This window comes from Pseudochaenichthys georgianus, chromosome 8 (assembly GCF_902827115.2).
Source record: "Pseudochaenichthys georgianus chromosome 8, fPseGeo1.2, whole genome shotgun sequence".
In the NCBI taxonomy this organism is placed as follows: Eukaryota; Metazoa; Chordata; class Actinopteri; order Perciformes; family Channichthyidae; genus Pseudochaenichthys; species Pseudochaenichthys georgianus.
Window position 1 is genome coordinate 29480902 of NC_047510.2, and position 27851 is coordinate 29508752.

At 41.7% G+C, this 27851-nt stretch overlaps 1 protein-coding gene across 1 annotated transcript; it reads left to right on the top strand.

The window, feature by feature from the left end:
• The first annotated feature begins 1647 nt into the window (after positions 1-1647).
• On the top strand, positions 1648-25845 carry rbbp6 (retinoblastoma binding protein 6). Its single transcript, XM_071203898.1, has 19 exons — positions 1648-2167; positions 3777-3879; positions 5532-5580; positions 8272-8316; positions 8429-8511; positions 8655-8751; positions 9271-9410; positions 10058-10230; positions 10345-10448; positions 10662-10832; positions 11342-11475; positions 11632-11641; positions 12168-12234; positions 19046-19088; positions 19173-19463; positions 19720-19857; positions 21869-23896; positions 24197-24299; positions 24451-25845. The coding sequence occupies exons 1-19, from the start codon at positions 2002-2004 to the stop codon at positions 25279-25281; spliced, it is 4776 nt and encodes a 1591-aa protein (XP_071059999.1). The 5' UTR covers positions 1648-2001; the 3' UTR covers positions 25282-25845.
• Positions 25846-27851: the final 2006 nt, after the last annotated feature.

Consider the following 27851-nt stretch of genomic DNA (forward strand, 5'->3'; position numbering starts at 1 on the left):
TTTTTTGTCCAATCCTGTTCTACTTTCTATCAAATGGTAATGTTTGCAGTTTTTAACCAAATAAACAACAAACATTTTAATTGATCATTAATTTTCTTAGGTGCCAGGTGGACTTTGTAACATTTTAAAAGAGCCAGGAGTTACCTATATGTTTACAGTCTAATGCTAAGGTAACACACATTCTAGCTTTACCTTCATGTTCACAGTACAGACATCACATTTGTTATCAATTTATCTCGAAGATAAATGTCAAAAATATTGGCTTACATTTCTAAAATATCAAAGAAATGTGTCAATAGTGGGAAATGTAATTGTTCATGCAAGAAATCAACTTATCAAGATTGTAAGTGATGATATGAAGAATTGGTATTTCAGGCGGTCCAAATTGAATTAAATCCAACTATAGCCTAATGGATTTTTATAATGATTTGTAGGATTAGTTTGTTGCTGTGGCCTAATCACACCCACTGACTGTAATGCAAAAATGTCAACGGCATTCTCATTCTCTGTAAAGAAACCTGAATGGAGATGAGGTTTGTGTGAAGTCAAATGAAACAAAGATGTATTTCACTTACAATAATAGGCATGTGTTTATATCTATGGGTCCAAACGTGTCAGCATATGCACATTTAAGACTGACTGCACACTGCAGCACAGCTCAACACACACACACACACACACACACACACACACACACACACACACACACACACACACACACACACACACACACACACACACACACACACACACACACACACATACACATACACACACACACACACACACACACACACACACACACACGCACACACATGCAGTTATCATCATAAATAACACTTTGTCGCCATCTATTGGAGATATTAGGCTTCACAGGAAACAGGACTGCAGTCAACCTTTAACTTGATTTGAAAATGATTGGTATTAAAAAAATAAATCATTTACGATTCAATACACTTGTTCTGTGGTCCTTTAACGTAGACTGTTTGGCTTCTTAGACTCCCTACAATGCAGTTTGGTGGGGAAAAAACAATATCAAGCCATCAAATCTCCACAGAAAAAGTTGTAAGTGAAAGCCATTATAACTTAATCTTCTTTATTAGGTGTGAATCTGTTTCTCTTTGCGCCAGGCTGCCTGGTGTCCCCTGAGTTCAAACCATAGGGTTCAAACCATAGACTGTAAACAGGTGCACAGGAGGCAAGATGCTGCCTTCAGGTGTAGGGAGGAAAATTGCAAATCTCTAAATCCAAAAAATGTGTAGTCAAGTGCAGGCATGAAGTCAGACAAAATTGAGTTTTAGACTCTATTTCAAATGTTTCTGTAAGGGGGTTTGTTTAGTTCGACTTATACCCAATAATAACGTATACTGCAAATATAACAGTAAACAAACATAATTACATTTGTCTTGGCCGCCGAGTATGACGTGGATACATTTAAAGTACTGCAAATATAACAAAACATCTGATGCATAAAAAATGCATTGTAGAAAAATGCAGTTGAAACAAATAACAGTTTCTTGAAGCACAAAGCGAATTTAGCAGTCTACAATAACTTTCAACCTAACATTTTCGCAATAATAACTTTGAAACTTCAAAGTCTGCGTTTGACTGGACCCCCTGAATGCAGCATCAGCTGGTGCAGCACGGTGCTGACGAGCCGTTGCTTGTGGAAACAGCTGGTAGTTTCTGTCAGCTTTGCTTCATAGCAGCATTGGGAGGAATAAAAGTTCACATTTGACTGAAAACTGACGGAGTGTGGTTGGTTTTGAGTCACTGCTGCTGTTTCACCAGGCACCGGGACATGTCATCCTGTGAAAGCCACTTTAACGGGCACTTTTTAATCACCGACTGAGCTTATTATTAGACGCTCTACGCACCGGTGCTAACGCTAGTGAACGTTAGCTAACTTTCTCTACTCCCATAGCGACTAGCACAGGTGTTCCGTTGGACTAACTGTTGGTTTTCTGACAGTGTAGGGCGAGGTTTCTGCTTCACCTCAGCATGACTCATGTTCATTATAAATTCTCCTCTAAACTCAGCTACGACACGGTGGTTTTTGACGGCCTGCATGTCACGCTGAGGGACCTGAAGAGGCAGATCATGGGCAGGGAGAAGCTCCGAGCCGGGGACTGTGACCTGCAGATCACCAACGCACAGAATAAAGAAGGTAATAAATAGCATGGTAGTGTGTGGGTGGGGGGCTGATAACGCTGTGTTTATCCTGGAGGTTTTGAACTTTGGAAGAAAACACGTGGTCCAGTTGTGACAGCTGTGCGGTTAGAGGGGGCTGCGTCATGTCTTTTAGTTTGACAGAGGGTCCAAAACAAGTCAAACAAAAAGGGGTCTAATGTGAATGAGCTGTGCTGTAAAGTAACTAAGTAGATTTACTCAAGTAATGTACTTAAGTGCACATTTGAGGGACTGACTCCTTACTCCACTACAATTCAGAGGTAAGTAGTGTACTTTTACTACACTACATTTACCAATAGCTAGAGTTACTTTGCAGATTTGGATTCATAATCTGAAATATAATCAACACTTAAATAAGATTTAAGTTACACCCTGATTAAATTCACAAGCTACCCTGCAGTATACAAAGTCATTAAAACTAGCTAGACATTTACCAGCTGTGATAACACTTTAATGCATCAATAATTATAATCAAAACATATCATAGATATTATTCTGAAATGTGCCATTTTGCATAATGAGTACTTTAATTAAGGTGCCAATACTTTTTCTACTTTTACTTGTAACATTTTTATTGCAGGACTTTTACTTCTCACAGAGTATTCCTGCACGCTGGTACTCCTACTTTTACTTAAGTACAAGATCGGAGTACTTTTAAACACGTGGTTCAGGGTTGACAGCTGTGTGGTGAGAGGGGCCGCTGCGTCATGTCTTTTAGTTTGGCAGGGGGTCCAAAAAAAAGTCAAAGCAAGAACAGAAAGGCATCTAATGAATGGGCCACATTCCTGCTGCATTCAGGCCTCTGTCATTAATTACATGGCATGGTGGGGGATCAGCAGGTCATGTATATCTCCGAGAGAGATGTGGGTAAAAATAGAATAAGTGAGGTAGGACCTCACAGACTAGTCATGACCAAAAGTCAAGACACACACACGGATTCAAATGAATCAGTGGTAAACAATCAAAGTTAAACTCAATAATTCAAGTAGAGAAAAAGAGTGACATGCAGATAAAACCTGATTATCATGTAGTATGAATGATAAGAATCACTTCAGTGTGTGACCAATATCCTGCAGATAAGCTCATAAACTCTTCATATTCTGAGTAATGTGTTTCCACTGAAAGCACAACACAGAGGACAAAAAAGGTTAAGATGTTATGTAAAAGTTTACAGACATGTTTACTAAAAGTGAAGTAAAATCGAAAAGAAAGAGCATCATGCTTTATAGGAAGGATTTTCAGGCTTGTTGCATCGGATGTCAGTCTTATAAAAGTGCCGTGTCATGCAGACTGGTTTTCTGAAGGATGTAAAGGGTCTCAATACTTGTTTAATTCACAAGTTACACCAGTTTACCAGGCTTTACAAATTAATATAAAGTATTTATTATCCTGTGTAGAAATGTGAATATTCACATCCAAAGCAAATTTGTATAACTACAAGAATGAAGTACCTAATCTGCTTAACTTACCGTAATGTAATTATTTTGCTAACGAGTAATAATTTAAAGCAAAAAAGCCAATGATGTTAAAACAAAACAATCCAACTAAAACTTTAAACTCTCACGTTCTCCACCGCTCCCTCTCAGAGTTCACAGATGACGATGGTTCGATCCCTAAAGGCTCCTCCGTCATCGTCAGGAGAATCCCCATCGTCGGAGGAAAGCCAAATTCAAGCAAGACCCGCAACCTGTAAGTGTCACAACGTTTTCCCATAGCTGAAGTCCTGCACTAATATTATTGTAGATATCCCTGAGAATCCATACGGCATACGAGATACCTTTTCAATGTAAGTTCACTCTTTAAAGGACTCCACCAAGATACTCAGATATAGATAAATAACATTTGAGTGAGTATTTAAGTTATTAGTTGATAAACTTGATTTGTTTATTAGTTCTTATAACAAATATGTTGTCAATGCTAGTGGCAGAAACTGCTGTTTTCAGCCTCTAACATATGTAAATTATTTCTGGCTTTTCTCTGTTTCTTCTGGTTTTTTACCGACAATAAAATATGTAATACATCACCTTTGACATTGAAAAATTTGGATGGACATTTTTTTCTGAAACTCTATAGACCGAACAATAAACAAACAAAAATAATATACAGATCAATTGCTAATGAAAATAATCAGCCCTAGTAAATATGGCACAGGCGCTAATATTCCAAGCTAATACCAGATCATGTAGACCCTAAGCAGTATAAAAGTAGATTGCAGGTTAACAAAATATAGGAAAGGCCTTTGTTGTGTTTTTGAGTAGAAATGTGTCTGATCATAGTGGTGGAGAAAGAAATGCTATAAACATGATCGCGATGATTAATACCTACATCTTTCAGTTATAGTCGAATGTGGGTTACACTGGGTTATTGCGTAACACTTCCATGACAAAATATGCTCACAGTAAAAAGGGAACGAGTAGAACTCCATGTAACTCCAGGGTGACGTTCCAGGGATTACCCAGATATCAGTCGGGCTTTGACAGGACAGCCAGCAGTGTGTGGGGTTTGTGCTTGGAAAGCAGGAAAGACCTCACTGGAACAGACTGGCGGTCATGTGATTAGCCCCGTCAGCAGCACCATGCAGACGGGTGGCGAATAATGAGAGCTACAGAGGTGCAACGCCACCCACAAGACTGAATGCAGCAAATCAATTCTCCACGTGCACGGGCAGACTGACATTTACTCATTTGATGTAACTTTGAGTCATTTTAAAGGCGTTTCCAAAGTACACCCAAACCCTTAATTTAAACTCATTGAAAATGTACTGTTAAAATAAACAGATGTGAGTAATTATCTTGCCATTTATCGGTCAGTTTATTGTAGCGAGGATTGTTTGTTTTATTGTTCAGTAAACTAGGTCAATTTTTAAAGTCTTGATGACACTGAGATCTCATAGAAATAACCGACATACAGTCAAAGTTTCTTTAGCCAAAGAAATATAATGTTTTTCTTCAATCAACTCATGTTCTAACATGTTCATATCATTCAAGTGTATATCTTGTTTAGGGGCATTTTGGGTATGTAGGAAATCACCACCTGGAGTGAAACCATTAATCCCACACTGCAAAGATCTTAGGCAACAAAATACTTTGTTAGGGTAAAGAGAAAGATGTCAGTTTAGTTATGTTAAAATAAGTTGACTTGTTTTTTACCCAAACCTGGGTGAAAGGCCTCTGTGTTTTCACCTTTTTAAAACTTTAGAGTGTTTGTATTAATTGAGCGATTCCCTTTTTTTGTTGTGATATAGATATTTTGTACTATATATTTCAGTTCTAATCTTTGGTTGCATTGTTTTACTATGTGAAGGACAACTGTTTTGAAATGAATGTATTGTTCTGTTTCAGTGAGCGATCTGACATCCAGACTAGCAACGCCTTTGGAGCCTTCAAAGCAGTACGTAACTTAACCCTAATCCCACCGCACCTCTTCACCCACAGCTCCACTAAACACACGTAGTTGTTAAAAATGGCCTCATATCTCTGCTTGAACATAAGCAGGAACGTGTGCTTTGAGTTGATTTGAAACAAATGAAACTCTAAATCAAAAATGTAAAGCCTCTTTTCGTAGTTTCACTTCTTGTTGCAAAGAGGAAGTAGTGTGCTTGTCAGGATTTCATTTACAGAGAGACACTGCTCTTATAGAAATCATATTTTAGAATGAATACATTTGCAGTTAGACTGTGTAAAAGAAATAGAAATCAACAATGAACCATTAGGGAAAGTGTATTTGCTCTCCAACAGAGACTCACAGCTGTTTATTTAACACATTGCTGTGTCACCTCGACATCACCACTGATGTGGGGGGGGGGGGTGCAGTTGCCGTTCGGGCGGGTCAAACTTTATCATGCAGGCCAGCTACTCACAGCTGATAACCCTAACTGATGTTTTAAGAGCTGCTCCGTCAACACCCACTGTTCAGTTGCCAAGGAAGACGTATGCAGATGCTTTACTCAAGTTAAAGTACCAAAACACTAGTATCGAAATAGTAAAAGTCCTACCATATAAAATCTTACTTAAGCAAAATCTACCGTAAGCAAAGTATCCACATACTGGGAAGTTGCTTTGTGGTATAACGGTACATACATAAACATAGTAAGAGAAATAAACATGTAACTAGAGCAACTATAGAAATATAATAAAACTGTTCTCAAACATAAGACAATGCGTAGAACACATACAATAAATATGACTAATTACTGTGGAAATATGTACAGTACTTCTCAATTAAAAGTATTTAGCAGTTTTAAAATGTGCCTTTTTTGTTATACCTGCTTGCACTTGAGTCAAGTTACACTTTAATTTAGTTTTTTTTATTTAGTCTATTAGATCTAATTCGGTTCCAAGATATGACTGAACCCACTGAATTATTAAATCTGTCCAAATAAAACATTATTATACCTAAATCTACAGAATAAGTGAGCAGATGCCCTACATGTTGTATCATTAACAGCCACCAAACTCTTATCATCCAATAAAGAACTTAATGTATTGAAAGTTTGCTTGTTTTGAAATAGAAATTCAACACTAACTACTAACTCCCTTACAACAGGATAAAACCGGTTTATTATTAATGCTGGATTTACAGTGTTTCAGATTGAGCTCATAAGCAGAGCCTCTCTTTAACCCATTCCTCATAAAGACCCAGTGGTGCACCGTTGTTATTGTGTGCAGTGTCAGTTGTGTTTTTGATCCTGTCCACTAACTCAAACACTTTTCCAAAGCTCTTCACTTGAAGTAGTTTGCACTGACCTGATTCTCTCTCTGGTTTCTCAATAGCAGAAGTGTCTGTTGGACTACAAAACGTTTTTTATACTTTTGTGTTTTTTCTGCCAATAAAGATAAAGTTGTTTGTATGAATCCGTCTTATGTATTGATTATGTGTTTGACTTACTTCCATATTATTTCTGATTGATCTTTAAAATCTTGTATCCACATTTTCCATCTCAAGTAAAGACAAATGAAACTGAACTTTTACATATACAGGAATGCAGCAATTTTAATGGTGGATATAACATAGATGGTGGGGTCAAAAAATACATCTTGGAAAAACAATGAACATCAAATTAGCAAAGGAAAATAAATCCTGACTTATACCCCCATTCCTCTCAAACTTCCAAAAGACTCAATCCTACATTTCCCATAATGCAACTTGATATATTTGATTTAAGCTTAATTACTGCCATTTACAATCTGATATAGCAGTCATTATACAACCTTATATATAAGAGAAAAACAATTGCGTGTAGATGTGAAGTGGCAACTTTAAGTTTGAAAGTACATTACGTTTATGATTTATAATATGTGTTTGTATATTTGGCTCGTTTGAAGTTGGTAAAATCTATGTAGTGACACTACTCTGTGAATATAGAAATCGGTAGTTAAAAAACGTGGGCCCGACTCTACCGTTTGTTGTAATTTGAATGTTATTTCTTGTAAAAAAAGAAGTTTACATTACTTTGGGCTAAATGCTAATGTCAGCATGCTAACACGTGGATGTTTCAAAGGAGAAATGTTTACCCTGTCCTCTCAGTTAGCATAGCCTGTTAGCAAATTGTAATTGGGCCTAGACACAGCTGAGGCTGAAGGTGATTTGTTGGAGATTTCATTACTAGACACATTTACATTTTTAATGCTAGATTTTAAATCAAGGGATCACCAACGTTATGATTCATCCTTTTGGGGACAATTCAATACCTATTACTGGACAAACTTGGGTGATGGAGGAGGGCATTATTTTCACCCGACAAAATGACAATTCCTAGAGCGCATTATTATGTTAAGAGTTACTAGAAATAGCAGGAGCTGCTGAGTCAGTAATCCTGGGATCAGAACAGACATTTATTATCCACTCTGTATGAAAATCACTGCTGGATTCTTGTGTACATTTTATCTCGGCTCAAACTGTTATTAAAGTAAAGATATGACACACAGCAGCTACTTTTTCCCTAGAGTAAATCCTCAAAGGTAGCAGGGGTAAAGCGTCAACAATATAAAAACCCAATTTTCTCAATCCTTTCGAACACATGTAACCTTGAGGCTCCCATCGCTTCACCAGTGAAAGTGATTATGTGTTTAATTCTAACAGATGGATGACCTAAATTCTTCCAGAGCCTTACCCCTTTTCTCCAAGGTATACTCTCTTTTCTTTTATTAAATATTTATTCTGGTTCAAGTGAGTCAGCTTCCTCTTTAACCTGCGTGTGTTGTGTGTTGTGTTTGTGTGTGTGTGCGCGCACATGCAGATGGCTAACCTGGCTGATGTGGAAGGGTCAGAGGAGGATAAGATCAGAGTTATGATGAATCAGACGGGCTATGACCCCACGAAGTGAGTCACCTCAGTTATTGTTTTAATCTCTTAAATTCTGTGTCAACATGTCTTAACTTTACTCTTGACTTCCATTACTCAACTTGATCTTCTTTGTCTTTTCCATCCATCCTCATTCATTCTCTTGCTCTTTCTCGCTCTAGTTACAGCAAGAAGCCTCTTACTGTGCTTCCTGCGAACTACACCTGTTATCGCTGTGGAGGAAGTGGACACCACATCAGGAATTGTCCAAGCACAGCGGTAAGAGCAAGTACTCAGGTGTTTTTATCAACTTAAAGTAGTAATACTGAAGTGTAGAAATACTCGCTAAAGTATTAAAAGTGCCAAAACTGGAAGTACTCATTATATGCAGAATGACCAATAAATATGATATCACTGGATTAACGTGTTCTTCGTTGTTATTTTAACCACCTTTAATCACTCTTTTAACTTTCATCCTAATCATAATAGTATATCCTTGTTGTTTTGTATGTACAGTACAGTATTTGCTTACAATTGTAGTGTAATAGATGAAAAAAAGTAGCATATAAATCAAATACTAAAGGATACTAAGTCAAGTTCAAATATCCTACAATTAAACTTGAATACAGTACCTAAGTAAATGTGTTTGTCTTTATATTTCATGTATCCAGTATTTATTTTCGAAATGTGTGTTGATGTTGTTAGCATGTGTCTGTACTGTATGCTAAGGGATAGCATGTACTTAGTTGTTGACTGTAAACCCTAGCACTAAATGTTGACGTGTGTGTTTGAAAGCAGGATAAGAGCCAGGAAGCCCCTGTGAAAATAAAGAAAAGTTCAGGCATCCCTCGCTCCTTCATGATGGAAGTGGACGATCCCTCCGTAAAGGGAGCCATGCTGACCAGCTGTGGACGTTACGCGGTTCCTACAATTGACGCGTGAGACAGAAGAGTCAATGATTGAGTGTCCTTTGTTTTAAAAGATTGGTTTGACAATTTAGGAAATACACTTTCTTGCTAAGAGTTATATAAGCAAATTAAAACAGCTCATGTCTGTGTGTCTAATGTACATGCTACAGCCAGCTGCCTGTTAGCTTAGCATCAAGACTGGAAATAGGGAAAAACTACTAGCTTTTTTTCTTATTTATTTTGTTCCCTATCTTAAACTTGAAGCACAAAAAACGTTAGGTGTTGCCTCATATAAATACTTCCCTTCAACTGTTATGGTCACTTGTAAAGAAAGTACTAATCTTAGGCTCTATCCCAAACATTATTAATGGTAATTGTATTAACAATTCTTTATATATTTTTTTAAGGTCTGTGTAATTGAAAAATGAATGATACTTTACTCTGCAGTTGCAAGTGTTCATTTCCATTTGTGTGACAAAAATGTTTTTTTAAATCAAGTAAATACTCATTGGCGTAAAGTTACACATTTTACTGGTAATAACATTGATACATCAACTTAACTATATTCAAGTACAAACTTAGTTTACATTTTTTTATGGATTATATATTCATATCTGAGGCACTCTAGTGCAAGTCACCATCAACACACACAAAAAGCAAATGCGGTGTCTCTGTAGTGAGGCGTACGCCATCGGGAAGAAGGAGAAGCCTCCGTTCGTCCCCCGGGATCATTCGGAGTCAGAGGACGAGGAGGATCCTGTCCCCGAGGAGCTGCTCTGTCTCATCTGTCATGACCTGCTGAGCGACGCTGTGGTCATACCCTGCTGCGGAAACAGCTATTGCGACGACTGTGAGTGTTCACTAAACACACACAGCAAGGAATAAATCAATATTATGTAATATCTCCAGCAAAAAGTAAGCTGAAGGTTCTACATTTCCATTTTATTTATTTTTTCTTGCTCAGGTATTCGGAGCGCCTTGCTGGACTCAGAGGATCACGTCTGCCCCACTTGTAGCCAATCAGATGTCTCACCTGATAACCTGATAGCCAATAAGTTTCTCCGACAGGTGAAATATTTATTAAATTCAAAATCAAGTTTTTGGGGGAATTAGGTAAATGTTTTTTAATGTGTGGTCTATGTATCATATATTTATTAATCCTTTTATAGATATCCTTTTGCATACTTCACCATAGTGGGACAAATAAATGATTTTTCAGTGTTGGACTTTAAATAGTTTTTGACTTGAGAAATGTTATAGTAACTGTTCCTCCCAACCCAGGCTGTGGACACTTTTAAGAAAGAGCGAGGCTTCACTAAAAGTCTGAAGAAAGGATGCAGTGCCTCCCAATCCCAAAATCCAACCCCGACCCTGAGTCCTGCCCTCACCCCGCCCCCTCTCACAGTGCAGATCCAGCCTCAGAAGCCTCTCCTCTTAAACCACAGACAGCAGGTAAACCTCATAATGATGTGTTTCAACAGGGAGGCAGAAATAATGCATGACTCAGGAGCAAAGAGAATAATTACTGTTTTATATTTATTCACAATCAGATGTTTGTCATGGGTGAGTGTGTGTGAAAATGTATGAAACAAATTAAGTGAAGTATCCTGCAAGTTTTAAGCAGTTTTCAAAAATGTTCAGCAACAAATGTGCATGTATATTTTCCTGTCTAGATATTAGAATTGCTCGTTATTATGTCGTTGCTGAAGGTTACCCCGAATCCCTTTACTACATCTGATTCCTGCTTTATTTTCTTGTTCTCTCCTTTCTTTTCGTTTTGTATGATGTGTTTTTTTTATTAAAGGACACATACTGTCATAAAGCAATGTTTTTCCTTCCATTCTTTTTCCTCCTTAAGCCAGATAGAGGATGATGGGATATTTTTATTGTAGTAAAACAATTTGACCTGTGTATAAAAAATGCATATCCTACTATATCAGCCTGGTTCTCTCTTTGTTTAGGACCCTCTCCGCCAACACTCACAGGCTGCAGACACACCGCCATCCTCTCAGGTGCCAACAAGCCCCGTCTCTGCCCCCAACACGCCAAGCACTTCCTGCCAGCCTGTGCAAAGCCACCTGGAGACACCTGAGAAGTACTTGCACACTTAAACACACTCACACAGCAGTATCATCAATATATGGTGCTCTGCTGCCTCCCCTGGTTGTCAAACCTACTTGTGACTTTTAAAGTTATTATTCGTAAGATTTTAAAGTTGATATCCCCTTCCGTTTGATTTCTGAAAAAGCAGATGTTGGCTGGTATTTGGAAGGTGATTTTGGTAATGTTATGCTGTTAATATGTTATAAATGTGGACAGAGGTCTCCAGGAAAATACCCTGTGTCACACACACACACACAGACACATACACACACAGACAGACACACACACACACACACACACACACACACACACACACACACACACACACACACACCATGTATACATCACTTCAGGGGACATTACATTGACTTACATGCATTTCCTGGAGACTTATCCTAACCTTAGCCATAACCAACACATGCCTAACCCTTACCCTTACCCTAACCCTGAACCTAACCAAGTCTTCACCCTAAAATTAATGATCCCCCTTATGGGGACCTCCAATTTGTCCCCATAAGGGAAGCGAGTCCCCACACGTGACTATGTAAACAGATTTAGGTCCCCACAAGTATAGTAATGCTAGACCACACACACACACACACACACACACACACACACACACACACACACACTGGCTGCAACAACTTTGTGTGTTTTTAATTTACAATGTTTGTATCTGCTCAGGTTAACCTTACTCCAGAGGCAGAGCCGCCGCAGACAGGCCGTGTGAATCAACAGCAGCCCTCCTCAGGTCAGTGACTACATTCAGACTGCGGGCAAACATTATTGTTGCGCATATTGTTATGGAAATCTGAGACCCAATACTGTGGAGAGTACAAGTCAGAGTGATCAAAACAAATAAATGGTGAAACAGACAGAGTTGTCTTTCTGGTTATTTATTTGAAGCTTCAAATACAAAAACACAATACAAAGTCACAGGTCTCAGAGCATAGGATAGTCTGCAGGAGTGTGCGCAGTACAATATAATAGCAAAGCTTATATACAGGAAAGGGCGGGAAGCTCAGAAATCTGTCTTCACACGGTCTCATATTGTTATTAGACACCTGTCCTTGAGCGGTAGATAGCATAACGGTTCTCAGAGTAGGGAAGTTCTTGTGTGACTTTGTGTGAGTCTCACCCTAGTAGCCAAATCAGCTCTGTGGCCTTGAGGCGCTTGGGAATAAAAACCCACATTAGAGTATGAGAATAAAACAGCACATCTCAGAAAATGATATAGGTGTTTTACAATGTTTTGAGAAGCATTTGGTTTAAGCATATAAGGGTATAATAAAAATGTCCACTACATTCTCCCCTTTTGATCATACTTGATCAATAAAAAAACAAATGACAGTATAGACTGATATAACACATCAATGAATACACTCCATCGCTGGTTTAAGTAAACACATCACAAATATATCATAGAAAACTGGCTGTTTTTGTGGAGGACAGACTCCAATATAATGTAGGCATAAGAGAGGAGGGTACACATGATTATATTGTAGTGTCGGAATCAGACTTCTGATTCTAGCTGGTCTATCTCACTGTGGCGCAAAGGATTGTTGTGTAATGGAATAGCAGTATACTGAACGAAAGCTGAGGATACCATGCTGGAAACGCACTTCTTCAGTATTGGGATAATCAAACGGGTACAACTGATTAATAGGCCGAAAATGATCGCCAGGGGTGTAACTATCCTAGCCAGCCATGCTTCCCACCCGCCCGATGTAAGCCAGGACCACCAGTCCCAGCCACCTGCGTTGGATATGTCCTCCGCTTTCATGTCGGCTAACAGGTTGTTGAGATGCAGCACGGTGTCAGTGATGTTCTTGGTGGCGTCGGGAATGTCAGTGCAACAGGAGTCACCGATCACATGACACAGGCCACCCTTTGAGGCGAACAAAAGGTCAAGAGCATATTGGTGCTGCATGAGCATGTTCCTAGAGGCTATTATGAATGGGGTCAATGCCTGGAAGCCTTGCGTCGTCTCGTAAGTGAGGTTCTCTAGCCGAACGTGTAAAGTATCTATGTTATGGGCATTGTTTACTGTACCCCACCATGGGAACAGGCCGCCAACGAATTTAGCTCCAGCGGATGTCAGATCTCTTTTTACCTTGTGGTGGTCGGGGTGTTGGAACTCTGGGTAATGATGTGTCGTGTACATTAAGGACATGAGGACAGTGACTGCTGCGCTAAACCCAGCATCACTGGGCCAGGCCAGTTGGAGGGAAATATGGTTAACATCAGGGAATGCTACGTTAGAAAGGATTCTTTCAGGGACACCGAATATGCGACAATACGAGATATTGTAAGCACCGTAACTGCATGTGTTCCGTAGGATACGAGTACAACCAGTAGTAGTGCCTAGGAAAAAATAAGGTGGTGTAAGAGACGTTTTGTGGTACACTCTCTGGATGCAGAGGCTGTGTTTCATCCCTCTCAAATGGCTGGGGTGCACATGGCTGACGGGTTGGTACTTTGCGTATGTGGTATCAAAGGTAGATGCACGCAAAGGGGAGTTAGACCGATTACTGCATGGTGGGGGAAGCGGCCTGGCATAACGCCACTCGGTTACGCGGTCTTCACACTTGATGGGCCTTGTCAGAGCCATAAACGCACAGAGGTGTTCAACCTGGGTCAGAGAGCGCGGATGAACTGGCACGGACATTGATGAGTCCTGGGGGAAAGGGTGCATGCATAACATGACCCATTTTGTCCTGCGGCCTGCAAGAATGATCTCAGAGTGTGCCACCAGACGTTACCGGTGATCCCATTACTGGTCTGAACCACATCAATGTTGCTATGGTCGTTATTGCCTATGTATAGTTACGTGTTAGAAATGTAGATGTACCTATGGATGTCAACAGTTGCGTCAAAGGCTGCTTACCCTTTCTCTCTGGTTCGGGGGTCTGAGTTTTGGGCGCGATGTCTATGTAAAATGTGCCACACGGGTCGGCGCCGGATACATACATACAGACAACATAATAACCCCTGTCTGATATCTGGGCAGCCTGTAGTTGCAACAGGATAACGGGGCTCGATGAATTGACCTTGGAGATAGACAATCTCCCTTTGATGTTTATTTTGTCGTCCCATAGGGTATAACCCCAATCGGCGTATGCGGTGGTCCATAAAACAAAAGCCCAGCCCCCCGAGCAGTGAGTGGCGGTGTGACTGTCACTCTCGACATAGCATATGTAGGCGTCTGCCCACCCCAGTTTCTTAGGGTCGGGGCAATGCATGTAGTCGCACGGGACAACTGCACTGTGCTATCTTCCCCATCCCTTAGAGTAATGTTACCAATCCCTGTCTTGACCAGCCCCTCTGCCCATGTGGTTCGCCCTGCTTTCCCCATGTACCTCTTAGATACCTCGATTTTGGCTGACATGCTGTATGCTGACCATGGATACATAAAATATAGGACTAGTCCTAACACAACTATCATGGCAAGTATGCAGAGGAACCATTCTATGATTGTCCAGGCTCTCCAGTAATATTCACATTGCGCACGGTTGCGTTGTCGTCTCTCCAGGCGAGCCCTCATCACGAGTCGGGAATGCTCCATGGGGTGTGTGTGTGTGTTCCCTTGGTTGATTTTGTGACACGGACAGTCAGACTCCGCACACCGATAACACAAACGAGGAACCAGAGAGCATATGGAACTGCTCAGCTGGCACTCGCTCGTGACACCTTGTGTGTTTTGGTGTATGTAGTGCAAGTGTGGTGCTGGTGGTGACTTGGACACGTCACTTGTTGTCGTCTACTTCTTCCGTTGGTGACTAGGACACGTCACTTGTTGTCGTCTTCCGTTGGTGACTCGGACACGTCACTTGTTGTCGTCTGCTTCTACCGTTTCTCCTTTCCTGTGACTACGACCTTGCAGTGGCTGGCGTGGACCCACGTAGCTCTCTCGGTGACCTTGACCGCTGTCTGGGTGACGAGAAGCACCTGGTAGGGACCTTGACAACGATTGGATTTCCAGCTCTTTCTCCGGAAATCCTTGACCAGCACGAAGTCGCCGGGTTGGAGATGGTGAAGTGGACCAGTGGCAGGGGTAGGCAGGGGTAGGCAGGGGTAGGCAAGGCTGCGGCTACCTGGCGTCGGATGTCTGCTAAAGTGGATGACAGGTTAACACAATATAACAACATAGCATCCTCACACAAAGTTGTGGAGGGAAGAGGACATCCTGGAGCCTTGAGTCCAATCTGTGGAGGAGCCCCAAAAAGGATTTCAAATGGGCTGAGTTGACTCCGTGTTCGTTTCCGCATCCGCATGTACATCAGCACAATGGGCAGAGCTTGTGTCCATGACAGACCTGTGTCTGCACAGCATTTTGCTAGTTTGTTTTTTATTGTGCCGTTCTCTCTTTCCACCCCACCCCCACTCTGTGGATGATAAGCACAATGCTTTCTGATGTCCATGCCCATGTATTCTCCTATCTGCGTAATGGCCTCATTAGCAAAATGTGAACCGTTGTCACTAGACATTTTGTCTGGTAGTCCCCATCTAGGAATGATTTCCCTCAGTAGTGCCTTTGCCACAGCATTTTCTGTAGCTTCAACCCATTTGGACCACATGTCAACCATCACCAGACAGTGCTTCTTACCCTCTGATGGGCTAAGCTCAATGAAATCCAGCATTCGGTGCTCAAATGGCCGGGTCCTGTAACCTTTACTGGTCTACCAGAATTTTGCATAATGCAGATTAGCATGCTTCACAGTGCTTTTGTCCCTAATCAGATACAGCTCTTATTCTTTTGCAATGTGACCTCAGTGTAACGGTACGTCCACACAGCGGCTTTGGAAAAAGCTTTCCGGTGGGCGTGTCTGAAGCTCGACCAACAACCAATCACATGAATCTCCCGCCCCTGACACACACGCAGCGGTTTGATTGGCTAGAGCAGGGGTGGCCAACCCGCGGCTCTCGAGCCGCATGCGGCTCTTTGCCTAGTTTCATGCGGCTCTTCAGTTCATATCGAATTTTATATGTGTGAGTTTGGGGGAGAGACACTGACTCCTGACTAGTGTTGCACGGTGTACCGATACTTGAAAGGTACCGCGATACTCTGCCGTTAAAAACGTTAATATTCCTCCGTTTCATTAGTATCGGTACTTTAAGAATGACGGGGGAAAGTACTCCGGTGAGAAAGCGCCGTTTTAATAAGAGCCGTGTGTTGTTCAGCGCTCTGCTTCCACTCCCTGCACTGCAGCCGCGCCTGTAGTCCCTCCCTCTCAAGCACGCTCTAAGTCCCTCCCCTCTCTCGTGCACGCTCTAAGTCCCTCCCCTCTCTCGTGCACGCTCTAAGTCCCTCCCCTCTCTCGTGCACGCGCTAGCTGCCAGAGCATGTGAGAAAACGAGAAGCATGGCTGCAAGTGGGAGTGCAACTGCCGCTGCCCCTCGGCTTGTTGACAAAAAAGACGCCAGAAGCGAAATTTGGAAGTATTTGAGCGATATCTCTGACAGTGAGGGCAAGCCTACGGACACCACGAGGCCTGTCTGTAAGACATGTATTAATTTTATTTAATACGAATTCTTGTCATTTATTTTATTTATTGTTCTCATTGTTTAAAAGTTTGTGTTATGGTTCTGGTTCTGGTTCTGGTGTGAAATAAAGCACAATAATTACATTTAAGACTGTTTCCCTCTTTTTAAGAAAAGTATCAAAAGAATCGGAATCGCAATTCTTGACTTGGTATCTTGACTTGGTGACAACACTACTCCTGACAGTTAAACCTTATATTTAGTTGGTCTGTTAAGTATTGACTGCTGATAATTCTGACGTAATTTGGCCGGTCAAAGTTGTTTGGGCTCGGATAAAATCGCTCCGTTACTTTCGTCCCGTGTTACTTTCGTCCCGTGTTACTTTCGTCCCGTGTTACTTTTGTCCCGGCTCTCCCTACGTGTGTATGTGTGGTGTCAGGTGTCAGTATGAGAGGATGACAGCACGTCTAATTTTGATGTGGCCCAAGAGCCAATCACAATAATACCTGCGATGCAGTGAACCAATCACCTTTGAGGGGGGGGGGAGGGGGGAGAAAACCTATCGTTTATTAAACACTATCCAGTGTTTCCCCTATCATTGTCTTGGAGGGGCGCTGCGCCCCGCCAACGGAGCCCCGCGCCAAGGTGTTTAAAAAAAATATATATATTATTATTATTATTATGAACATTCCGTTGTTGGCAATTGTGACACTAATTTGCATAAAAAATACATGTGGGACATCCAGACAACATTTTAACATAGCTCATCATTTTCTACATACTTTTTACACTTAGGAAACACTGATTATAAGAATATTTCTCTGTCGGTGCAAAATACATCGTTCTTGGTACAAGACTAAAATGCTATTTTATTGTAATGGCGGCACTAATTAGCATAATAGCATGCCACAGACACATGTGATCACTTTAAGAATAGTTTTATTGTGTTCCTTGACCCTCAAAACATGGATATGGATGCCTTATTTGTTCAGTTATCTGCAATAATGGCTGAGATATAGTGAAAGGTGTAAAAAGAGTGAAACTCGATTTTTAGGGTAAATAAACACTAATTTGGGAAAAAATATACGTGGGACAATTTTTCAACTTTTTAACATAGCTAATCGTTTTCTACACCATTTTTTCAATCTAGAAAATCTGATTAAAAGTATATTTCAGGGGGGTGCATGATACCCCCTTCTACCCACTAGACTATATATATTATTTTATTTTTTTAAATATATATATTTTATTTTTTTAAATATATATAGCACTAAATTGCAAATAATCTATGACTACTGTCACTTTTCACATTGAACATGTGCTCTTTTATTAAATAAACTAAACGCTTTCATTTTAAGTTGTGAGTTTAGTGTTTTTGACCATAAGAAACCCTGATGCATTAATCAATAACAATAATCCACAGCTCCTCTCTCTGCTCCAGAGGATTTAAAAAATATATATCCCAATGCCACAAAAATGCATCGGTGACGTGGTTGAAATCTTGTCTCCAGAAAACAAAAAACTGAAACAAGCGGTATCAGTGGCTGTGTGTTTGATGTGGCTCTTTGCAGTAACAGAGAAAAAATGTGGCTCTTAACCTCTGACTGGTTGGCCACCCCTGGGCTAGAGCTTGTACTGGCATATGATTTGATTGGCTGACGCTTCCACCGAAGCTTCAAAAGTTGAATATTGCTCAACTTTTGAATCCTGAGATGCCTGGAAATCTCCACTTTGCTTCCCACAATGCAGTTCGGTGAAAAGTGAGGCAAAGTGACGTCACTCCATTCAAAGTGAATGGGCAGAAGCGTTGTAAGATTTTTTTAACGCTGCTGTGTGGACGTACCGTCAGAGGTCAGATCTCCATTCATTAGCCCTGATAACAGCAACACTTTATTTGTTGACAGTGGCTAAATCAGATCTTTTCCACATTTAAAATATGCTTAAAAAAGCTGTTTTGAGCACTAAATCCAATTTGAACCCTAAGGCTTGCAATGTGAAAGTATCCCTCTTTCTGTCAATTTATTTTTATTTATTTATCATTATGTTGAGAACTATAATAACACAACCATTTATTTCTGCAGATCCACCACCAAGACCCTCTGGGCCACCAACGTGCTGGGAGAGGTCAGTGAAGTGTTTGTTTGATTACTAGTCTGTATTGTACCCACTGATTCAATATTGACATGATTTTTCTCCTTCCTCCCACAGCTCCTCTTCCTCCTCAGGTTGTCCCCCGGGAGGCTGGACAGAGCTGAGCACCCAGCAGCGTCCTCCTTCCTCCTCTCCATATCCAGCGACGCCTCCCCCTCTCTTCCCCCCCCCCCATTTCCACACCTTCCTCACAGCTCCTCCACCTCTCAGCCCTTACCCTCCTGGATACCCACCTGCCATCTGGACGCTCCCAAACCTCCCGGGTGCCCCCATTGCTCCCCTGTGCCCCTCCACCTCCATCCCTGCGCTCATCCCCAAGGAGTGGTACATGCAGAGAAAGAAGGAGAGGTACGTCATTACACATCACAGGATATTAAATTAGTGAGAACAAATTTGCTGGTTTTATCCTTTACTACAATTTCAGGTAAGAATAAAAAAGAAAAGGTTCAAGTATAAGTGGCGTTATTGAAACATGGAGAATACTTTGTGTATTGGTATTTTCCGATCAGTTTAGTAACAGCTGCCGAGCTATTGTAGTATATGGAATAATATACTGATAGTAATATGATATAAAAACTGTTCCTCCTCTATCTTTGTCCTTCAGGTCACCTCACAGAGGATCTTCCCACAGACGCACCTCCTCTGGTTCTCATTCAAAGTCTTCTAAGTCCAAGTCTGCTCGCTCCTACTCGCGCTCTTCAAGCAGGTCCAGATCCCGGTCCAGGTCCCAAGGGAGATCAAGGTATTTGTGCCTTTTTTCAAGTTTACCTAACTACTTTTTTTCCATCCATCCATCCATCTTCTCCCGCTTATCCGTGGTCGGGTCGCGGGGGTAGCAGTTCCAGCAGAGAGCCCCAAACTTTATTTTCCCTGGCGACATCAACCAGCTCTGACTGGGGGATCCCAAGGCGCTCCCAGGCCAGCGAAGAGATATAATCCCTCCACCTGGTCCTAGGTCTACCCCTTGGTCTCTTCCCAGCTGGACGTGCCTGGAACACCTCCCTAGGGAGGCGCCCAGGTGGCATCCTAACTAGGTGCCCGAACCACCTCAACTGGCTTCTTTCGACGCGAAGGAGGAGCGGCTCAACTCCGAGTCTCTCGCTGATGACCGAACTTCTCACCTTATCCCTAAGGGAGACACCAGCCACCCTGCGGAGGAAACCCATCTCGGCCGCTTGTATCCGCGATCTCGTTCTTTCGGTCATGACTCATGACCCATCCTTCATGACCATAGGTGAGGGTAGGAACGAAAATGGCCCGGTAGACAGAGAGCTTTGCCTTCTTGCTCAGCTACCTTTTCGTCACAACGGTGCGGTAAAGCGACTGCAGTACCGCTCCCGCTGCTCCGATTCTCCGGCCCATCTCACGCTCCATTGTTCCCTCACTCGAGAACAAGACCCCGAGATACTTGAACTCCTTCACTTGGGGTAAGGACTCATTCCCTACTTGGAGTGGACAGTCCATCGGTTTCCTGCTGAGAACCATGGCCTCAGATTTGGAGGTGCTGATCCTCATCCCAGCCGCTTCACACTCGGTTGCGAACCGATCCAGTGAGTGCTGAAGGTCGCAGACCGATGAAGCCATTAGAACCACATCATCTGCAAAAAGCAGTGGTGCAATCCTTAGTCCACCGAACCGCAGACCCCCCCCCCCACGACTACGCCTCGAAATCCGATCCATGTATATTACAAACAGGATTGGTGACAAAGCGCAGCCCTGGCGGAGGCCAACCCTCACCGGAAATGGGTCCGACTTACTGCCGAGGACCCGGACACAGCTCTCGCTTTGGGAGTACAGAGATTGGATGGCCCTGAGTAGAGACCCCCTCACCCCATACTCCCGCAGCACCTCCCACAGTAACTCCCTGGGAACCCGGTCATACGCCTTCTCCAAGTCTACAAAACACATGTAGACCGGATAAGCGTACTCCCAGGCCCCCTCCAGGATCCTTGCGAGAGTAAAAAGCTGATCCGTCGTTCCACGACCAGGACGGAATCCGCATTGTTCCTCCTCAATCTGAGGTTCGACAATCGGCCTGACCCTCCTTTCGAGTACCTTGGAGTAAACTTTCCCGGGGAGGCTGAGTAGTGTGATGCCTCTGTAATTGGCACACACCCTCTGATCCCCCTTTTAAAAAGGGGAACCACCACCCCGGTCTGCCACTCCTTCGGTACTGTTTCCGACTTCCACGCAACGTTGATGAGACGTACTACTTTTTTTATCGTTTGGATTTCCTTCATAAATGAAAAATAGGTAAAAATAAATAAATCTAGGAATAAATAAAGTGCGGCGACAATTAAAGGTGGGGTATGTAATTTATTTCAGAAACAATTTTTGTTATATTCCATGGAATGCTCTTAACATCTCGATAGCAATGAATACATTAAATGCTTTGACAATAAATACATTAAAAAAAAATTGTCTTCCATCTGTGCACAAACTTATCTCGTGCCCTCATTGGTCATGTGCACGTTCGTGTGTGTTGGAGGATGAGCTCTGTGAGGAAGTCTGAAGGAAGAGGCAGATTTTTTCCGGTTGTGTACTTTCAAATTCTAGCGCACTCGAGCTGGTTTCTCCAAAATTACATACCCCACCTTTAATGAGAAAGAAGTGAGATAGCTAAATACTTCCATCATCCATTTCTGACTTATTAATGTTTTTTTGGAAGCTAAAGTTATTAGTTGCGCCTTTTTTTAAAAAAAAAAAAAAAACTGTGCAACAACTAAAGTCTTTCTTCTTTCTTTTTATTCTAGGCCCCACTCACCCTACTCCCACCACAGGGACCCCCACCCCCGCTCTACTTCCTCCCGCTCCTATAACTATGGTTACAAACGTTCCCCAACTCCGTCCTCGTCCTCTTCACCTCAAGTGGGTTACCGTTCCAGGTCCAGGTCGCCTTCAGATCACAGCAGAAACAGTCGCCACCAAAGTAGGACATCTGTCTCCTACGACTCCAGGAGGCGAGGAGAGCATCACCCGAGGGAAGCAGGAAGGCACATGTACGATCCGCATGTAAATCAAAGTAGCGGCATGGACCAAGAGCGCTTCCTGCAGTGGAAAAGGGAGTACAAAGAGTGGTGTGATAAATATTTTAGCAGTTATGTTGGACACTTCCACCAGATGCCTCTTCCCCTCCTCAGTCTCCCCCATCCTCCTCAGTGGGGGGACAGAGAAGGAAGCAAAAATTACTCGCATGCTAACTCGGATTCTCGCAACCGAGTCCAAGGTAGACGCAGCGCCCGGGTGGAAAAACGCTCTCGTCCGTCATCCAGCGACAGCCGCTCCCCTCCGTCTCAGTCTTCACGTGACAGCCGTTCAACGCCGTCCCAGACATCCAGCGACAACCGTTCGTCTCAGTCTCATTCGTCTAACGACAGCCGCTCCCCGCACTCTCAGTCGTCCAGCGACGGGCGCTCCACACCATCCGAAGACAGAGCTCAGTTGAAGACGTATGAACGAAGGCGAACTGAGAAGAACACCCGCCGGCCAATCACACCTCCAAAAAGCAGCGAGGAACCGCAAGAAAAGAGCCAAGATGAAAAGCGGCTACTCAATAGGAATTTGGTAAAACACGAGCAAAAGACTGTGAAGAAACTTAAGGAGGAAGGAGTAGAAAAGTCATCCTCCCCTGACTCAACAGATGACAGAAAGGGAAAAAGGGGCCACACAACTGGACCAAACCCCTTTAAAAATGGCAGCCCAGGACCAGAGAGAGCAACAGCCAACAATGCCTTAGAACCAGTCCAAAAGCTCGTGAAACCAGCTAGACGTTCGGATAAAGACTATGAAAGAAAAGGCAGGGAACAAAGGAGTTTGGAAAAGGGGAAAGAAAGAAGAAGAGGCGAACATTCAGACTCCAGGAGAGATGCACGGAGAAGTCACAAAGACAAGCCCAGCAAAGAGTCAGGCAGGGTGGATAGAGACAGATACAGAGACCCTGAAGGTAAAAGAGCTTCAGGATTGGAGAATATAAAAAGAAAACGAGAAAACATGGAGAGAAATTCTGTAAAAGCTCAAAGCAGCAAATGCCGGAAAGACCCTGAAACTCGCGGCAGTGAATCCCCAATTACATTTGAGAGAAATAAGACGGAGAAGAAAAAGGAGAGGAAAACCTGGCCTCTGGCAGAGAAAGACATCTGGGAAGGAGGCATTCAGATGAAACCCCAGAAGAAGATTAGCATCAACATAAACCTGGAAGGTAAAAAGTCTGAATCTGAAAATCTGCACTATTTAGAGAGCGTCACAGGACAAATAAAGAGAGATATTCAGGCTGGTAATGGAGAGGAGGAGAGGTTAAACAGAGGAGAGACAAAAATTGAAGAAAATAAGGAAACCAGCAGAGACATGGAAGAGGTGTCTGAAGACAAAAGACAGAAATGGGAGAAAGCTACCTTCAGAGATGAAGGAGAGTTATTCGAGAAGAAACGGGAGACAGAAAAGGAGGATTTTGACTTGTGGAGTAGTTTCTGCAGAGAAGTGGAGAAGGAGAGTGAAAAACATCCAGATGAAAGAGACATGATAGAGGCCAGCAAAGGAGAAGAGGTGTCAAACGAGGAGATTAAGTTAGTCGCAAGTACAAGTAAGGAGATAGTTGAGGGGGAAAGCACATTCAAGGAAAACATAGAAAACCTGCCGGGGAAGTCAAAGGACGAGCTGATGGAGCTACTGAATTGGAGGATGATGCAAGAACAAGAACAGGATACGAGGATGTCCAATTCACAGAGCAGCAAATACAAGAGCCACCATGACAGACTGAACAACAACATGGTGGACGATGACAGGTCAGAATGTTTCTGCTTTACTCTTTATCCTACCGTTATGCACTATTTCAAAACGGATTAATTGTCAAAAGATGCACAAAAATGACTGTCTTGCTTTGTCAGCGCTAATCTCTGCTCTAGATATGTTGCATTTCCTGTGACTGCTTCACAGTAAAAGCTTTAGTTGACTGGTTTTAACTAGCAGTAATAGGACATACTCAGTTTTTAAAAGCCACCTGATACAAAGTAAAAAATGGTTGACTCCACTGTGCGTCGTGAAATTACTGCTGATTTTAATTTCTGATGTAATGTTTAATACAGCAGCTGCGAGGATCATCAAGCGATGAAGACAGTGTTGAAAACTCTGGAGGAATTATCCCAGGACATCGTTGGAAACCAAGAGGACGAGCTCGTACTCACACAGGTTTGTTTGTAAACCTAGATTGTTTAAAATGTGTGAGGGGAAGCGCCTCATGACTTATTGGAATGGAAATTCACATTTGTATAATGTAAAAAAACAACATTTAAGCATATATTGCATGAAATCTAAGTCATGCCTCCACTCTCTGTCTCAGGTCCCTCACTCCAAATGGGAGAAGGAAGACTCTGAGGAATATCAGCTAGGAAAAGGAGCAATTAAGGTTCAAAATGATGCTCCTGCAATTTATCTGCCTTCACCCTCAGTGTCCGTCACAACTGAGACATCAGTGGAAATTGATAGAAGAACCGAGAAAGATCAAAACCCCATTTTGTGGAGTTCCCAGAGAAGTGTGGCTCCCTCTAGTGGCAAAGACAGAACTGACAGAGACGAGGAGAAAAGGATGGAGAGACGGAGGGACAGAGAGAGAGGGAGGGAGAGCGACAAATCAAGGGATAAGCAGAAAGACAGAAAAATATCAAAAGAGAAGAGAAGGGAGCGGGAGAAAGAAAGAGACAGGGAGAGAGGGAGGAGTCATAAGAGTAATCCCTCTTCCTCCTCTTATTCAACGTCACATGACATGGAGCAGAGAGACAAACTCGGCAAGAAAGCTACTGAACTGCCTGATCAAAATGTCCACAAGACGTTTATAGACCCATTACTGGACTCATCATTTAAAGAGCATCCCGACTTCGACAACAATCACCCAGAAAAGGGAGGAAGAGAGCTGCAGGAAATGGAGAGGCCCAGCAGCAACAGCACCAGCTCATCCACAAGCCAGGAGAATGGCAGGGACGATGCGAGGAAAGAGAAGAAGAAACAAAAGAAGCACACAAAGGAGAAAAGAGAAGCCAGCCCAGAGCTGTGTGAAGAAGAAGAGCTGAAGAAACGGAAGAAAAAGACTTCAAAGCAAAGCAGAGATGGAGAGGAAGAGGCGATTAGCGGAGACGTGAACGAAACTATTCTTATGTTGTCTTTACTGTCATAAAAGAAAAATATAACTTACTTGAATTATGTTTTTCCTTTCTCTGTGCAAAAAGTGCCTGGTTTTGTTTTTTCAAATGTATTTTCCCAGGATACATTTAGTAGCGCCTTAAGATAATATCAAACGTGCAGCATCCAAAATGAAAGTGAACAAATTGTGAAGCACTTTATGAGAAAAAATGTATGTGAATGAAAGCAAATGTTTAACTTTTAATTTATTTAAAGGAATTTGCACATACGCTCAACTTGGTCAGGACTGCCACCAACTATGGTTTATAAACTAAACCTGCAATGTTACAGCTTTATTGGAGGAAATCTTACTTTTGGAATACAGGTCAGTCAGTAATATGATTTGCTTCACAGAAGCACAGGAGTGCATGTGAAGGATATTTAAAAAAAACCTTATTCATGGAATCATACTGTGAATATTTATGATTTGAACCTCTGATGTATTTTATTTTGTAAATGTTTAATTTAAAATCAACTGCTGGATGGATGAATAATTAACCAGAGGATATTTGAGTTTTTCCTGTTTTGAAGGAAATAAAATAAAAGTAACATCCATAAATTGTTGTGTTTTTCTGCCGCCTCACCCATTAGTAAGTAAAAGTAATATTATCAGATTCACTAAAACAAAATAAACCATTTATTTTAAGAGACTTTTATTTTGCAACACATTTTCAATTAATTAGGCAACAAACTTTTGTATTGATGCTAGTGGTATGGCTCTAGTTAGCAAGTGCTAGCATGTTAACTTAACTTAGTTTTTATGTTGCGACCATGACACAATAACAAACAGTACAAAACAAAGCAGTTGTATTGGTATAACACCGAACAATTTTTTTTATTTTTAGAGTGTTTAAGGGTTTTAAAGTGTAAACAAATGTAAAAATGTAGAAGATGCTAATGTTAGCATGCCAGTATGATGGCACCTGGTTTTGTTAATTTAATTAAAGTGGATTTAACAAACAGCCACAAAAACAAACATCAGACATCACCATGGTGTATATGCAGACAAACTGAGCACAAACAAATCTAAAAATGTAGAAGATGCTAACAGCTTAGCATGCTAGCAAGGCAAGGGGCCTTTTAATGACAAGCACAAGGGTTTCCCCCATGTATTTAGTTATAGTGGATTCAGGTATACTGGTACTGCAAAAGACAACTGTATTGTACTTATATTCAGTGTTAGTCTGACTTGTGTGTTCAAAGAAGAAGCTGTAAGCCTATTGCCCTCTGCTGATGGAAAAAGCTATCGTTTTCCTTTACTTCTTTCCTGGCAAAGCAACTAGGGAAGTGGAAGCACACGACTAAAGTGTGTATATTTTGGACGGATTCACAAAACTGTATACATTCTTAAATTGGTATTGTACATTTACATCTATTTGATGTGATGTTGTAGTTTGGTCTCTGTTATTCAGATGTAATTATTATTGGCAAATATCTGCTTTGATCGTTTTCAGCGATAGCATTATGGCACCTTACTGCTGGACGACATGAAAAACAAGATGGCTGCAAAAACCTTAAAAAAATAACATGTTAAAGTCACGTTGAAAAAAACCGTGACGTCACAAAGTGGCTGTGGTCAGCTCTGGTCAGCGCCAAACAGGAAGTTGAGGTAAGAGTTTCAGATAGATTTTATTTTTAAAAGGTTATGACATTTGCAAGAACTCACATCTATGTCCAAACAGAACCACAGTGAGATTTTAATAACACTTAAGACTTTTAATAATTTATGACCAGAATCCAAGAAGCTAGCAAGCTAAACTGCTAATGCTAATTCAATAACTACTAGGTCTATTCTTCCTTGGCATGTACAACTTTCAACCAAGTTTTATCTAAAACAAATGGAGTCAGTATGTTCTTCTTGGTGGATGTAACAGTTTATTTTTACCCTATAAGCAGTGATCAAAATGTCAGCATTTTTTTCTTGTTTTCTGGTTAAAAAAACATTCATTTTGAGACTAAATCGTGATTATTAACTTGTTTCTACAGATAATAAAGAATGGAAGGAGTGATCCCTAAAATAACATGTTCGTTATCTCTGCACTCTTTTATTGTATTTGTTCCTCGGCTTATTTTTCATCCTTTCAATCCAATCTCCAGTTCCTCATCCTCCTCTTTGTTCACCCTTTATTTCAGATACCATGCTAGCTTCCGATCCACCCAGACATCCCCAAATCTCAGACACTCGCCAAAAACTGAATGCAACAACACCCCTCCTCCACTCATCACTTACATGCCAGGTAAGGACGCCCACGTGCAAGAATAATATTTTCTTCCTTGCACCGTGATCCTGCAGTCCCTAAAAATGCACTAAAACATTAATGAAGACATCAGAAAAACACAATTAAACCGTAACAAAGACGCCTAGTTTTCCAGCTGTTTGACTTGCTGGGCTTTCTTTTCATGATGTAGCTGGGAACATGCTGAAATAAATACGAAAGACGTGTTCAATATGCCTGCAGTCTGTGCTGGCTCGGGCTGTGTATGAAAGTTGATGCTTGAAGTGCGTCCAAGCTTTTCTAGCTTCATTAATTCACGACAAGCAAGACATGGCAGAGATCCAGCTCC